This window comes from Oncorhynchus kisutch, linkage group LG12 (genome assembly GCF_002021735.2).
Source record: "Oncorhynchus kisutch isolate 150728-3 linkage group LG12, Okis_V2, whole genome shotgun sequence".
Taxonomy (NCBI): Eukaryota; Metazoa; Chordata; class Actinopteri; order Salmoniformes; family Salmonidae; genus Oncorhynchus; species Oncorhynchus kisutch.
The window spans coordinates 23,521,740-23,538,369 of record NC_034185.2 but is presented as its reverse complement, the minus strand read 5'-3'; the positions used below and the strand labels follow the sequence as shown (position 1 = coordinate 23,538,369).

Here is a 16,630-nt window from a genome sequence, read left to right as displayed (position 1 = left end):
AACAGACAGTCTAAAACTGTGGGGAAATGAATTTCTAAATGCTATTGCATATGGGGAATGTTTTAAAGCCATTCCTGATCAAGTTATGTCAACTCCTTGTCTGCCAATGAAAGTCTCATAAACATCTGAACATGGTTCTACCATGATGAAAAACAACCACTTTGGCATATTTGTTTTGATCTGTTAAATTCAACCATCTCTCCATTCTAATCTATTCTGAGTCCCAGGAATATATGTGATGTCCTCGTTCTCTTGTCAGGGCTGCAGAGTTGATGACGAGGACAGGCTCTGTGGTGACACTGGAGGTGGCCAAACAGGGAGCCATCTACCACGGCCTTGCCACACTCCTCAACCAGCCTTCTCCTATGATGCCCAGAGGTACGGGTCTGCTCTGCTAGGGCAATGGTGGTGTCTGAAAATTCCCCTATTTTCCCCTATATAGTGTACTACTGGCCCACAGGGTACCATTCCAGATGTAGACAATGTCCCTTCTTGTTGTCATGGTCTAGAGTCAGTGTTACCACACTAGCATAATCAGGGTTTGTGGCTTGGCTCTGGCAATCCCCCCCCCCCCAATCAGTCACACACAATTAAACTTAGCAGTTGTCATTAGGGCTCAAAATTCCATTGAAATGTCAGAAGCCAAAGTCTGAGTTGTTTTGTTTTCAACATCCAGCCTATAGACTTCTGTGGTATTAGAGAGACAGTTGTAGTTTGAGGTGCTGGTTGTTAGTGTGTGCTGTGAACATGACTGCAGATAGTTAAAGATGTCCATTGTGCATGAACTGTCTGCTGTGGTTGGCTCATTAATCCTTAATCTCTCTCTCCCTCTCAGCATCACAAGGAGGGCGTGACAAGAATGGTAAACTGAGACCAAAGAGCGAAGGATTTGAACTGTACAACAACTCGGTCCAGAACGGCTCTCCAGAGAGCCCCCAGGCCGACTGGCAGGCCTACCCAGAACCAAAGAAGATGAGCGGGGAGGAGAGGCTACTGAAGAACCGGGCCGACCACCGCTCCAGCCCCAACGTGGCCAGTGAGTAGATCGAAGGGGTGATAGAGGGACATTTATTAGGCTTGTTGTGACATACTGTACATGTCCGGAGGGCAGTGCTACCCAACCCTGTTCCTGGGGACTTGTGCCAGTGTGTCTTGATTAGGAGATTATTTTAGTGTCGGGCTGGAACAAAAGCCTCCAAACCCCATAGCAAGAGATGGTGAACGGTGCTCACTGAGGTGCAGTATGTGGTGTGACCACTGGGGTACAGTATGGTGTGTGACCACTGGGGTACAGTATGTTGTGTGTGACCACTGGGGTACAGTATGTGGTGTGACCACTGGGGTACAGTATGGTGTGTGACCACTGGGGTACAGTATGGTGTGTGTGTGACCACTGAGTTTGCCTCTGCTCAGCTCTGACTCCATGGCGTTTTCCTCCTCCAGACCAGAGCCAGAGTCCGGGAGGGAAGGCCGTCTACACACGAGGACCTGGGACCAAGATCACCTCTGTCTCCACGGGCAACCTGTGTGTTGACGTGAGTAAACACAGCAGCAACATCAGCCAGAGGAATGTCTCTCTGAGGAGAAATTTGACTCTGTCCGAGTTATGAGACCACACCAAGACATTACCAGTCACACCACTGGACAGGTCAGAGTAGGACAGGGCTGAAGTCCATCATGACCGTACAGTATTGCGTTATTTCCTGTTTTTAAACCCGTTTTTCTCAGCACTCAAAACTGTAATGAGTCATGAGTCATTGGTGGTAAAAACCGAAAGCAGCGTTACTGAAAATAGCTTTACCTCTTGTTTTTCATGTTCCCCTTTAATGAATCCTAATCAGTTCTCTAACCACTTACTGATTAGCTACCCAGCTGTGGTGCTGTGTTCATGTGCTGCCTCACCAACAAACAATGGTCTTCCTGACTACGGCACCCCAACGCCATCTACCGTTAACAACACTGATTCCAGAAATCCAAGACCACAAGAACAATTGTCTAGTTTATCAGGTGTCTGTTAGCCAACCTTAATGTATGGTTTGAACTAACACAATTCCTTCTCTATGCGACCACAAGAACGATTATCTTGATCTCTTAGACAACCGTAATGTCTGGTTAAATAGTAGTCCCTTTTTCCCTGTCTATAGGACGAGCCCTCTCCTCCCCATCCGGAGGCCTATCCTATTCCCACTCAGACCTACCCCAGGGAATACTTCACCATCCCAGCCTCCAAGTCTACGAACCGGATGGACTCGGCCCCAGGACAGATATACGCTGACGACAGGGGTCCTCCCGGCCCCATGGAAGACCACCACCACAACAGCATAGCTATGCAGGTGTGCACACAGTGACATCACTCCAGGAGCAAAGGAATCATACAGAAATGTTTTCTCTGAATAGCCTCCCTCAGAGTATATACTATGAAAAGTGTGTTAATTTATAAAGGAATTAGGTGTATACAGTTGGGAAAAAGTGTTGTGCTGCTCTTGCACTGTGTTAATGTGTGTGTGACTGCCGTGTCTGTCCTCTCAGCGGGTGGACCACTCTCAGGAGGAGCTGTGTGACCTCCCAGGGGGCTACCCTCCAACCGGCCTGCGTCCTGAGGACCTGGTCCACCTGCAGCAGCAGCAGAGAGAGGCTGACTACCAGCGGGGCAGTGGGGAACACTGGGTCAACCACCACCAGGTCTCCTCCTCTGTGGAGTCCTCCACCTCCAGCCAGGAGCACCTCAACTACTCCTCGTCCTCCTCCAACAAGACCCAGAGCAACCACAAGAGTGGCCCGGGACGCTGGAAGACCCCCGGCCCCATCGCTCCCCACCCAGGCCCCGTGGCCCAGTCCACACGCACGGACCTCCCTCCACCTCCACCGCCCCCTCCCCCCGTACACTACCAGGACTTTGAGCTCCAGCCCGACCTGCCCCTGCCCCCTCCTCCCTCGGCCACCCAGCAGCAGGCCGCCGCCGCCGACCGCAAGAAGCGCGAGGAGCAGCAGCGCTGGTATGAGAAGGAGAAGGCCCGGTTAGAGGAGGAGAGGGAGAGGAAGAGGAGGGAGCAGGAGAGGAAGCTGGGACAGGTCCGTAACCCAGCTGTGCCTGTAACCCACAACAACAACCAACACGGGGGCACACTCCCCCCTCCCACACAGCACCAGCAGATGCCCCCTCCCCGGTCCCCCATGCAGCAGGTACCCCATCCCTACCTCCCACCCCAGGGCCAACAGCAGGCCCAGCAGCAGCAGCCCCCCAGGCCAGAGAAACTGTCCACCCTGCCCAGAGCAGGCACCCTGCCCCCTCAGGGTAACCCAATGGACACAGTGATCAGAGAGCTGCTCCCCCAGCAGCAGCCCCGCACCATCGAGCGCCGGGACCTACAGTACATCACCATCAGCAAGGAGGAGCTGTCTTCCAGCGACAGCCTGTCCCCAGACCCCTGGAAGAGGGACGCCCGGGAGAAGCTGGAGAAGCAGCAGCAGCTGCATATCGTAGACCTGCTGGACAGGGAGATCCAGGACCTGCAGGCCAAGCCGGAGCGTACGGCCGAGGAGAGCGACCGGCTCAGGAAGCTGATGCTGGAGTGGCAGTTCCAAAAGAGACTGCAGGAGTCCAAGCAGAGTGATGAGGAAGATGAGGAGGATGACGACGAGGACGTGGACACCATGATGATCATGCAGCGGCTGGAGGCAGAGAAGAGAGCAAGGGTGAGCTGCCCTGGAGAGCAGAGGTCTAGTGTGCACAGTGGAGAACAGGAGGATGTGGAGAAGGTAGGCTACAATATAGAGAATCATACTGGACATAGGTAAGGTAAGGTGTATGGAGGAAGACCAGTGGCCCAAGATCTTCATAGTGCTATTAGATGCACATGAACCCATCATTGGTTACAGTACACCCATTATAAATGTTCTGAGCTCTGAAAGGTTTTTAGCCTCTCTACTGAAGTTTCTCATGCCAAGGAAGGGCGAGCCATGGGAAGCAAAACACTGAGAAAAGAGGAAATGGAACTGGGCTTAATGGTTACAGAATAGGATATGGAATTCCCATGAGGAACCCCATGAAGTAGCTAGCTACAATGCAGGTGCACATTGCAAAACATTCAACATCCTTACGTCATTGCTTTGCCATGCTGAGCTGAGCTGCTTTACTCGACTGGCTGCGGAGGGAGGGAGGGAGGATGCCGGACACACAACAAACTTACATGGAAACATGGCAAAGTACAAATTGGTTCTTTTTAACAAATGTATTATGGCCATTTGGAAATGATTCATCTCATTTTCCTGGTCTAACAAGATGGCTAGAGTAGCATATTTTTGCCCATCAAAAAGTGTTGTACCATTTGTACATGCAAAAAAACACCCTTCCTGGGACAGAATAAAATGCCATCTAACCTGGGCTAATGTCGCTAGTCCCCTCAGATGACACCACAGATCAACATAAACCCCTCTACAGTGTATTGCTTCTCATTTGTAACTGTTACAACAGTACTATCTTCAGTCTGCTGTGACCTTGTATCCAGACTGTCTAGTGAGACAATGATTCCGGGATGTAGTGAGCAGTCCCTGCCAGCAAGGCCAAGGCTCACATCCCCTTCTTGTCTGTCTCTGAGGGAGAAAGATGGTCTTAGTTTCGGCCAGGGGGTTGGTGGTGGAACCATGTGTAAATTCCTCCTGTAAACGGGGCACTTTGGAGCTCCATGCGAGGGATGGGACTGAGCGGAGCGTTGTCTATCTGAGGGGAAGTGGGCCACTCATTCGGCCGCTGGCAGTAATAAGCCCCAATGTTCCTGGCACCACATCACTGCTGCCTCCAAAACCCCTAAAAATGTTTTTACTTTTATCTTCTTCTATGCCCTCCTTTTAATTTATTTATTTACTCTATTTCTGCCTCGTTCTTCCTGTTTTCTTTCTATTCGTTTTTTTCTTCTCCCGCAGAAGACTGCTGTCCCAGCAATCTCTGTTCTAGACTTGGTACGTTCTCTCTTTACGCACTCCTCCTTATCCTCCTTTCTTGTCTTCGGTTCCACCTGTATTTCTCTTCTCGTTCATTCTGTCCCCTCCCTGTCATCTGGCCTGGGGGGGGGGGGGGAGTCACCCTACGATGCTGTGGAACCCTGTCTGTCTCCACTAGATAACTGCTGCTGTGGAACGGTGATCTAGCAGACAGTCACACTTAGTAATTTGGTCAGGGCTCATTTAAAGACAATGCCACATAATGCCTCATAACATAAATAATCATCCCTGAAAGAAAATTATTCCCAAAAATAATAAGAAAATCGGTTTGATAACTCATCTAACCTTAAAGAAGGTTAGAAAGAAAGAACTAAAGAACTACCTGGGGCATGGTTAAATACTGTATTTGTTCCAGAGAACTCAGTACTATGCAGCTGTTTCAGTACAGGGAGCTGCCTGGCCTGCAGTGGGGGTCTGTCCGCATGATTTGAGACCCTCCCCCAGCAGTGGTCATCTGCATGTGGGGTGTAACCATCATTGTGTCATTGTCAGTCCACTTCATTCAACTCATCCAGCTCTGTGTGAACAACGCCGGTGCTCAGCCAATATAGCATCGCTCTCCTCCTCAACTCCCCTCTCATTGGGGAAGTTGCACCGTGTAGCAAATGTTTCTACTGTCCATCTGTAATCATGTTTCATCCGGTGATTGACTTCCAGTCTGTTGTGTTTGGTCACCATGACATCAGTGATGTAACTAAGGCTTGAACTGGACGCTCCTCTGCTCTGCCTAGCCATGCTGCTGTTTGTTCTCACTGCACGTTGCCATTCATTCTGCATGTCCAGCTGTCGCCATATGCCTGTCTGCAGTGCAGACCGTTTTACTCTCACCACAGACGACCTATCCTGTGGCAGAGAGAAAAGAACCTCTAGATTTCTACACAGCATACAGAGCATCCCATCAGCATATCTAGACCTAGAAGTTTTCAACACAACAAGCCCTTGTCTGGAAACCCGATGCCAGTGTGAGGTACCTCACAGGGGGGGCCAATCTACTGAATTAGCCTTTGTGTAGATGCAGACCTGATAGGGGTCCTTAGGGCTTTGAGGATTTACTGTGGAGCTGTGACTGAGTGAGTAAACACACCAAATATAGTGATATGAGCCCATGACAGGAGGTTCTGTGTGAACTAACCTGACCTGCACTATGCATTGAGACCACAGACAGACTAGCACAGCAGTAGGCGCTGTTCTAGTTGCAGAGCTGAGGATAGTTTGTTACTAAATTATATTTCCACCTTTTCACGTTAGGAAGTATGGCCTCACAACATTAATGTACAATGCATTTGAATAGTATATGAAACGGTTGATTTAAAAGTATATTCCACTGATTCATCTCCAAGCACACAATTTTGAAGGACTCCTGAGATCACTAGACTGTAGGCCGTTCCTGGGCCGTGTACATGGTGCTGAAGTGTCTGTGTGTAGTTGCAGGACGAGGAGCGGCGGAGGAAGCAACAGCTGGAGGAGATCCGTAAGCGCGAAGCGGAGGACCGGGCCAAACAGGAGGAGGAGAGACGCTGGAGAGAGGAGGAGAGGGCCAGACGAGAGGTCGATGAGAAGGTACACCTCCCTGACAGGACCCACAGAACCACGTATATCGACGCTACACAGTTCTCACACAGCACATAGCTAGCTAGCTAACACACAGCTGGTTAGACAGGTGCTGTCAAAATATGATTTCTCATTTATGTTCATACAGGCAAAATATTCTATCATACATTTCTATCTGTGATTTCTGTTCAGTCAGACTTCAATACGATTATAAAATAATATGAATGCAATAGACCGCAATTAAATCCAGATGCTTGCATTGCCCACAGCTGTCTTTCAGTATTATTATTCATTACATTTTATTAAAGCTAGTTATGGGAAATGATTGATGTCACTGCCAGCAGAGCATATTAAAGCAGAATGCCCCAGTCAGATCTATTAACAGAGGACATCAAAGTGAAAACCCAGAGAGCGTCTTACCTGCATGGTAATTATAGTATTACCCTGTGGGGATCTGCCCAGCTAATTGTAGTTTACCTCGTGAAACAGGAGTTGTGCCTCAACAAAACAGCCCAGCAGCAGAATACACAGTGAAAAACAAAGACTGATCCATTGGACCACTTCTCTTCAGGGGGTGGAAAGGGTCAACTGAGGTGGTCGTTTTTTTTTGCGAAATCTGCTAACATGATCAGCTTTTTCAAGGTTTCTACTGTTCTGTTCCCTGTTGGTCAGTCTCCCACAGAGCTGTAAGTGATCCTGTGGGAGGAGTTGTGAACACGCCCCTCTACATTGAACCAGTCACAGAACTGTGAAGGGGACTCTGTCTGACTGGCTTTTAGGAACATAAGAAGAAGCCAGTAGACAGTGATTAGTGATGGAAGTAGTACCCTGTGTTCAGGGGAAGTGTTATTGGGCCAGAGAGCAAAGGGCGTGTGGACAGGGAGTCTGCAGACAGACAGGATGCTGACTTATCATAATGAAACCTGGTGGTGTTTGGTCTGTCAGAGGCTAAGCATGTTTTTGGAGCACTAGTGTTTTGTGTCCTCAGTCCCAGTTAGTTACAAGGACATTGAATTACCAGTGGTCTGAGAGCAGCAGCACCCCTTCATCTTGCCTTGTGTGACATTGTTACAACAACCCAGTGCCATTTTGTTTTACTGTGTGACATTGTTACAACAACCCAGTGCCATTTTGTTTTACTGTGTGACCATTGATTCAGCTGTTGTCTTCCTGTGAGTCATCCTCACACCACTGGTAATTGAAGCCCTGTAATAATGGCAATGATGTCCAACTGCATGGACCCATGATGGTCCCCTTCCTCTGTGTTATGTAATGTTATGTATGGATGTATGCATGTAACCCTCCTACCCCCAAAAAGCATGGTAGTCACTTTTTACGATATTTTACATTTGCTGGGAAGCCATAGTCATTCCATCAGGCACTGCTTGGAACCGCTGTTGGAATGCCCCACCCTCGCTGTGGTTTGTGGTGGTCATACCAGAGTACAATACATATCTGTTCCCCCACCATCCTCTCATCGATGACATATACCTACCCACCATACCACCCACTACGCACACACTAACCCAGGGGATCCATGTACAGAATCCAGAGCTGACCAATCTCTATTACTAGCTGGTACCTTTCCAGAGCTAAAACCATAGAATCCTTCCAAAAATACCTGAATTGGAGTCTTCAAGCCTATCGGATCACTTGACTGTAGTCTATCCCAAACCACTTCAAACTGTTGGCCCCAGCTGTCAGAGAAGTCTCTTTATCCATCCTCACCTCTGGTGGTTCTCAACACAGCATGGAGGGAAGGAGAGGAAAAACAGCACATTTACATTTTAGTCATTTAGCAGATGATCTGATACAAAGTGACTTACAGGAGCAATTAGGGTTAAATGCCTTGTTCAAGGGCACATCGACAGTTTTCACCTAGTTGGCTCATGGATTCAAACCAGAAACCTTTGTTACTGGCCCAACGTTCTTTACCGCTAGGCTTCTCTACTAAAGTATTACAGAACCCAGTACACACAGAGTAGTCTCCCCCACCTCACACACACACAGACATACAGACACATAGTGGACAGATAAGGTGGAGGACTTGTCTGGGTGTCTTGGCCATGGGTAGTCTCCCTCCAGCAGAGGCAGAGTGAGTCAGGTCCAGCCAGCCATGCCTTGGTGAGAGTAGGCCACACTAACAGGCTCTTCCCATTCCCTTAGAGGAGGCAGGAGGAGGAGTACTACACACGTCTGGAGGAAGGGCGGCGCCGGCAGCACGAGGAGGCCGAGCGCAAGCTGCTGACGCCTGACGAGCCTGGTCTGTACAGACCTCCCCTCCCCAGGGACTACCAGCCTCAGCCCCCCCCTCCCACTGCATCCCCCGCAACCACTGCCACTAACGCTCCACCACCCCCGCCTCAGAGAAACACTTCCTACCTCAAAACACAGGTCGTCTCCCCTGACGCCTTGTACACTGCCAAGTTTGTCTCGTACAATGACGAGGAGGATGAGGACACTACAGGCCTAGCAGGTCAGGTTAAGCTCTCCTCCACCAGGAAGTCCTATGGCGACCTCCCGCCCGCACACAAGCCGCAGCCGCCTGCGCGCAAGCCCCGTCCTATGTCTGATGGGATCTTTCTGTCCAGCTCATTCCAGCCGCCGGCTGTCAATGCCAACAGTACTGCAGGGCAGCCCCCTCCCCCTCCCATCAAACCCAGCCTCAGCTTCATCCCGACAGGAAACTTTAAAGGTAGACACAGAAAGGAGAGAGGACACGCCTCCCGTATACCTCTCACTCCATATCTCTCATTCAGTCGTTGTTTTTTGTGTTATATTTTTGTGTTCCTGTTTTTCCAGTACAGAGGCGTTCTGGCTTCCATTTCCCCTTCTCCCTTTCTCCCACTCTATTTCTCTATCGACAATCCAATTGATCTGTATTGTAGTTGCCAATCAACTTGTAATTCGTTTTTTCTCCCATCAGTTTGTGTTATAGTTTGTTGTCCTCTTTTTTTGGAATTTCCACTCAACCACTAGCAAATCAGGTTCCATTTTTGTTTAATTTTCCCAATCCTTCTGTCAGAAAATGTCCTCTGTCCTCACCCATTCCTCTTCCTCCAATCATCTTTCTAGTGAGTAAAAGCAATCGGTAAACCTACCAACCCGTGATTTCGTGAAAGCACTCCAGATATCCAATCATAGTACTGTTGGTGTTGCCGCCCACCCGCCCATGTGTGTTTGTTTTTGCTGAGGGGGTGGCCTCCCGCCAGCGGGCCCCACGTCTGCTTGGTGGTGGTGTTGGCTTTAAGGAACACTGAGACACTGGCTTATCTATCACACAGACACTGTGGTGGGACCTGAGAGGAGCAGCTCTCTTTAGGCTCACCTGCACACCTGGCAAAGGGGAAAGATCTGTTGAGTGAGGCATTGTCTTTGTCTGTGGCTGTTTAAAGCTCTGTCAGGGCTCCCAACCAATCACTGATTAGATTACTGAGCAGTACTAATTCACTTGAATCTAGTTCTATGGTCTTCATCTGTGGCACAATGTTTTCTATTTAAGCCTTTAGTGACCCCTACTGACAAAAGTAGAAACGTTCTGTTATTTTCATCAACAGCTGGAACCAATGATATTCTATTTTATAAGTTATTAAAACAGTATTTATGCTTTCAGAAAATGTTTAAAGATTAGCTTTGTTTTACATTTTAGGAATAGTCTGTATATTTTTGCTCAACAAACCACAACATTTAAAGCCTCTTGGTGAGAACAGAATTCAAGTGTAACGTGGATGTCAATTAAGGCAGCCCCCCCGCACCTCTCTGGTTCAGAGCCGTTGGGTTAAATGCGAAAGACACATTTCAGTTGTACAACTGACTAGGTATCCCCCTTTCCCTTAATATCTCTATCTTATGTTACTCTAAACACAATACATGTTCAGTGTTCCATTGTAAGCCGTAGCATAGTCTACTGTAGTAAATAACTTAATATTCACATTGTCCGGAACCACAGGATTGTGCCTTAATTTTTCAGACAGATGAGTTTGTTGGTACATGTTCTAAAAGAAAATATGAAAGTGACCCCCCCCCCCCCCCCCCCCCCCCCCCTGGATATGAACACTTTAAACAGCCATGGAGAAAAGATGTAACTAATGCAACACAGTCTAACAGTGTCAAGATGTTCAGTGACTGTCACCATGCATGTAACATCTGCACACAGCCCCAGTGCCCTTCCCCTACCCAGTATGAATGATGATGATGTCTGGGCCTTTTGTTATTGTGTTGCATTCCTCATTCAAATTGAGAGACCAATCACTAACCTTGCTATAATCCCACATCAACATAACCCGCCTCTCTCCGTCACACGCCTCCCGCCTCCCTGCGCTGAATCTATACTCAATCCAATCGACCTGATATCCATTGCTATCTACTGCCTCTGCTGCTTTGCACTCCTCCTTTCAGCGCTCAAGTGTTCTGTTCACTCCTTTTTTCGGTCTTCTATGACTGTTCCAGTCTCTGCCGTCTGTCTGCCATGTCTCTTTTTGTGAATTTCATCTGGTATGCCTTGTCTGTCTGTCTGTGCCTTCTGTGGTTCTGGCTGTCCCGTCAGTCTGTCTGTGTCAGTGACATTGTCTAATGCTGCTGCTTGCCACCACCACCTCCTCTGAGGGCCATGCCATGGTTCACGTGACCCGTCTCCACCTGAATCATTGGCTCCCTCTGTTAACAATAATACATTCAGGCAGACGAATCCACTGGCAGCATCAAGAAGAAGGGCAACCCAGCTCTCTGGTAGAGAAGACGTCTAGATGTCTAGCCAAAGGTTTTGAGAAGGCTCAGATTCCACCTTCTGCTCCACTTTATCTTAAAAGAATATCAGCTAAATCTGACTAATGTGAATATTTGGAACCAGGTGTAAGGAAAGGAAAACATTATCCATGGCACACGAATGTAGAAAGACCTTTGGTTGACTTTTATGCATTTTTACAATTACATCTGAAGCCAAGTACTGCTCTGTATAAGCTTAAATTGGCTTCTGAAAGAATGAAATCAACAAACCATGAAAAACTGTGTTTCTGTGGTGACTTAGTTACTGGAGGGTTCAGAAGGTATAGTTTTATCTCCGGGGACAAACGGCTCTTGGATAGGTACCAACTTGTCAACCAGTCTGTAGACTCCGAGAGCCTGTTCTGTGCCAGAAGAACTTGACCCTGCCAGTGGAGTCCTGCCACGGTTCACACGTAAATGTGTTTGTGTCTGCCCTGCTATCCCTAGTTTCATTCATTTTAAACAAAAAAAAATACACATGCATTTGAATTATGGTTGTGCTTCCATTCAGACACAGCATGTTGGAACACAACCAGTAAGATTCTATTAGTGGGAATTCTGGGTTAGTGTGAGAGACAGCAGCAACTGCGTTTGCCTGGCCCGGGCACACACGGACACGTGAACTTACTGATTAATGCCTACTGTGGGTCAGAGATAGAGGTCACCTGGGGGTCAATGGTGTTGGGTTAGAAGTTAGAATGCCAGTTAAGATACCGAAGCAGTCCTCATTCAGCCACCTGTGGCTTTGATGAGCTCCTAGCTAACATCCAGTGGTTATTAAGTCAAGTTTTAGTCATAACAGGCTTGATGACAGTTTATCTTGGGTGCTACATGACTTAGTGGTTGACCTCCACTTTTGATCCCACAAACTTGTTTTGCAGACCCTGCTGCTTCAGCGTGCGTTGGACTGTACTAACGCTATTCCCTCAGCTAATCTAGTCCCTGTGGCTTGTTTTGGTCTGTGGAAAAGGCACCGTTGTATAATTTGAACGTGACTGAAAAGTTGCTGGGTACAGATAACGATCATATGTAGCCTGGACTGTGACTTGGCAACAATTTACAGTTGACACGGTGGTATGTCACAATAACTTTGCATTGGTGTGCGATACTCTTTGTGTACTGAAGCAGGTAAATGTTATCCCAGGGAATACATTTAGTAAAGATATGTTATACACAGAAGTTATGTACCCAGCAGCTTTTAAAAAAATATAAAAAATAAACGCTATGGGTTTAACCTCCCAACATGGTACAAAACATTCATTAACTAATGTGCTCTGTTTCCCCAATTTAATGAATGAACATAGGATTTAATTCATACACTGGAAACACAACCGGGGTTGTAGGATCAGGAGAAGTTTACAAGGACCCGCGAGAGAAGTGGACGAAAGGGTGAGGCCTGCCATGCATCTCTCTCTTCATAAACAGACAATTCAATTGGGTCAGAGGAAATACTTTTAGACCGAATGAGGACCATAAGAAACTGAGACGTATGTAGGAATTCTCAGAACACACAACGTTGTACAGTATATGTTTTAAGTCGTATTGTGGTTGCTTTTCTCATTGCAGTGGTCAAGAACAGGAAAACACTTTAACTGAAGGAGCCCCGGAGAGTATGACATTCAAGGAGCGCCAGCGGCTTTTTTCCCAAGGGAAGGAAGTATCCAACAAAGTCAAGGCCTCGCGAAAACTCATGGAGCTGGAAAATGAACTCAATACAAAGCAGTAGACAAGTAGCCTTAGCAAGAAAAAATTGACCGCCAGGCCCCGACTGAGCAATGGGAAAGAGAGACAGGTTTTGTTTCCCAGTGACCCTCCTTTTTTTTGTTTTTATTGAACAACTCATTACACCCATTACATACAATTTAGATGTATCCGTTGCAATAGGTGAGACATTTATTTGCTTAATTTCCCTCTTAAACTATCAGATATTATAATAAAGCACTGTAAAAAATAATAATAAATAACAAAAATTAATTATACTACTAAGACAAATTTGAAATCACATGAAGGGGAATATATTTTTGTTTGTAAAATGGTTCTTGGGTTAAGGGATGGAAAAGTTTTGTTCATTTAAACAATTTTAATAGCTTAATGTAATGTGGAATATTTTATGATGTTATTTTAATGCCTTTTCTGCATTACATATTTTCACACTTTTAAATAAATGCCCAGGCTTACCAGACCAATCTTTTAAGTTGAATTTCTTTCTATACTCATTGATTCAAATGGAGTAATGTTGTCCATTCTGGTTTGTGATACACTGTATTCTTCATTCCTTAGAATGTGGCTTTAGTTTTGATCCAGGCATTACTGGAAGAGGATATGTCTTCACTATGACTTTCACATGTATAAACTGGTTTACTGGGGGTCCACCTGAGTGCACGCCCACACTGTAAATATCTCTCTCCTTCCAAACATAACTCTCAATTCTTAATAGTAACAGCTCTCATTTGGTTTTCATCTTCAGAAATGGACGGTTCAGAGTTTATCCAACAGGGCATTTTATACAAGTGTGACGTAGGAAATTGAGATAAGGAACTCCTACCTTTTGGTTCTCACTGTAAATTTGGGGGGGGGGGTCTTGTGTTTTCTATTCCCCCCCCCCCCACTTTTTAGTATTGATTTTCTTTGTTTGAATTTAACAGTAATTTGCAGAGTTGTGAAATTTGACCAGTTATATACATTGCCAGTATGCAGAAAGTGGAAGCGTACCATGATGGAAAATTACTTCATTTTCAGTTCACATGATAATAAAAATCCAAAGTAAAAACCTTGTTTTGTTTAACAGGTATTTATTTGAACCTTATGTAATGTACTTGCACAGATTTTGTTTATTTAAAATGCTTGAGCATTCGGTTAAATCGATACAAACATGGAATACATTTGGGACCTATAGGCTACTGTAGGTAAATGCTGTTTTAAGGATTTGGGCAGAATGTTATTTACATGAAGTACATCTCTTCATTCACAGCTGTTTGAGAGACTCCATCTTGTGTGTAAATATGATTATTTTTTTTCGGAACATGGGCCAGATTTGACTATGTTAATGTTCATTATCCATAAAGTAACGGTATCAATATCCTGTTTCAGCTTTAAAGATGTTAACCGACATGTATACATGTTTCTCATTTTAGGTAACACATTTGAATCATTTAAATTGTTTCATGATAGCCTTTTGTAAATCATTAATAAATACAGATTTTACAAAATGCTGGAACTCTGTACAAATTTGTATAGAAATATTTACAATTGTTTTCTTTACATACTTTAGCTATAGTTTCTTTGTGATAGTGATAATGCACCTCTTTGCAGTGTGTACTGGTGTATGTATCTTGTGTACATGCACATCTTGAAGACTCCTCCAAGGAACTATGGATTTAAGAGGAACATATCTGATTACTGACGTGAGTAGTAGGCGTCAGTAGGCCTAACCTTGGTATGTCTGTCTTTGGACTAAGGTTGTTTTTTACCTTATTATAGTCTATTATGTAATGTACCCTAGAAAGACTTTCCTCTGTGACTGAAGAAACTCCATACAGTGGATGGCTTCAGGTATTAAGATCTGCAGCATCAATCCTAAACTGTGGAACTGGGCAGCCTATTTTCACATCCCCGATTATCCTTTTGTGCAACACTATTTTCCTATCAGAAGGAAAACATTGAAGTCTATGTTAGGTGTGGTATTGAACTGTTAGGGTTGATAACAATGTATAGGTCTGATCATGATGGGACCGCAAAGCCTTTTGAAAATGGCACGTTCTGCTGCAGCTGGGAGCACAGAAACTGGCCAAATTCTACTCTCACTTGCAACCATTATTTTCTAATAAACTGAAACATGGACACTGTTCTGTTTAATTAGTTACAGTAGTGATTTTAGCATGTAAATCTTGGGGGGGGGGGTGAAGCATGCCAGCAAAGCCACTGCACAACACAACACTAAACAATACATTAATTGCACTATAAGGGTGACAAACAGTGCCCACAAACTGTTAGGGCCTACATAAAGCTGTCCCAACACCTTACCACTGCTACACCTGGCTATCAGCGGAGCCTTGTCTGGCAATGAAACAGTTCATTCAGCCTCATTTACTGCCTTTAAAAAAATAAATGGCTGACTTGCTTAAACAAATGTGGTTTCTACTGACAATTGAGATGTTCAAACTATGGCACAAGGGGACAACAAGTGGATAAGAGGCGATCTGTAATTTCGATTAAGCCAAGCGAGCTATGACAGATGTAGTCAATATAGCTTTTTGTACGGAGACTGAATTCAGAACATGGGCCGTTCTTAGTGTTCTCCCTGTACACCAACTCAGAACTGTAGGATAAATAAAGGGGGCATATAAGCAGACAATGAAAGCTCTTACAATATTCAAATACATTTCTCAAAAACAGGTTATAGGCTACATGTGCACCAAATTATTAGGGTGATGCACATGGGCTACTAACAGCTTACTACACAACACACACTCTGTATTACTTTCTTAGCCACAGTATACAGATGAGAGAGGCCTGTAATTTTCTTCATAGGTACACTTCAACTATGACAGACAAAATTAGGGGGAAAAATCCAGAAAATCACATTGTAGGATTTTTAATGAATTCATTTGCAAATTATGGTGGAACATAAGTATTTGGTCACCTACAAACAAGCAAGATTTCTGTCTCTCACAGACCTGTAACTACTTCTTTAAGAGGCTCCTCTGTCCTCCACTCGTTACCTGTATTAATGGCACCTGTTTGAACTTGTTATCAGTATAAAAGACACCTGTCCACAACCTCAAACAGTCACACTCCAAACTCCACTATGGCCAAGACCAAAGAGCTGTCAAAGGACACCAGAAACAAAATTGTAGATCTGCACCAGGCTGGGAAGACTGAATCTGCAATAGGTAAGCATCTTGGTTTGAAGAAATTTACTGTGGGAGCAATTATTAGGAAATGGAAGACATACAAGACCACTGATAATCTCCCTCGATCTGGGGCTCCACGCAAGATCTCACCCCGTGGGGTCAAAATGATCACAAGAACAGTGAGCAAAAATCCCAGAACCACACGGGGGGACCTAGTGAATGACCTGCAGAGAGCTGGGACCAAAGTAACAAAGCCTACCATCAGTAACACACTACACCGCCAGGGACTCAAATCCTGCAGTGCCAGACGTGTCCCCCTGCTTAAGCCAGTACATGTCCAGGCCTGTCTGAAGTTCGCTAGAGAGCATTTGGATGATCCAGAAGAAGATTGGGAGAATGTCATATGGTCAGATGAAACCAAAATATAACTTTTTTGTAAAAACTCAACTCGTCGTGTTTGG

The 16,630-nt window shown here is 45.7% G+C and overlaps 1 protein-coding gene across 23 annotated transcripts in view; it reads left to right on the top strand.

The window, feature by feature from the left end:
- The window catches only part of LOC109900730 (afadin), a 124,325-nt gene extending 109,800 nt beyond the window's left edge, over positions 1 to 14,525 (top strand). For 5 of the 23 annotated variants that reach the window (XM_020496505.2, XM_020496509.2, XM_020496507.2 and 2 more), the window contains 9 exons: positions 260 to 378; positions 836 to 1,036; positions 1,444 to 1,535; positions 2,145 to 2,333; positions 2,530 to 3,759; positions 6,427 to 6,561; positions 8,719 to 9,247; positions 12,621 to 12,705; positions 12,883 to 14,525. In XM_020496505.2, coding sequence (XP_020352094.1) covers positions 260 to 378; positions 836 to 1,036; positions 1,444 to 1,535; positions 2,145 to 2,333; positions 2,530 to 3,759; positions 6,427 to 6,561; positions 8,719 to 9,247; positions 12,621 to 12,705; positions 12,883 to 13,042 — 2,740 coding nt within the window. In that variant the 3' untranslated portion in view covers positions 13,043 to 14,525. Of the gene's footprint in view, positions 1 to 259; positions 379 to 835; positions 1,037 to 1,443; positions 1,536 to 2,144; positions 2,334 to 2,529; positions 3,760 to 4,923; positions 4,960 to 6,426; positions 6,562 to 8,718; positions 9,248 to 12,620; positions 12,706 to 12,882 lie in introns of all 23 variants that reach the window. The other 18 variants (XM_020496515.2, XM_020496516.2, XM_031837162.1 and 15 more) reach the window with 11 other exon arrangements.
- Positions 14,526 to 16,630: the final 2,105 nt, after the last annotated feature.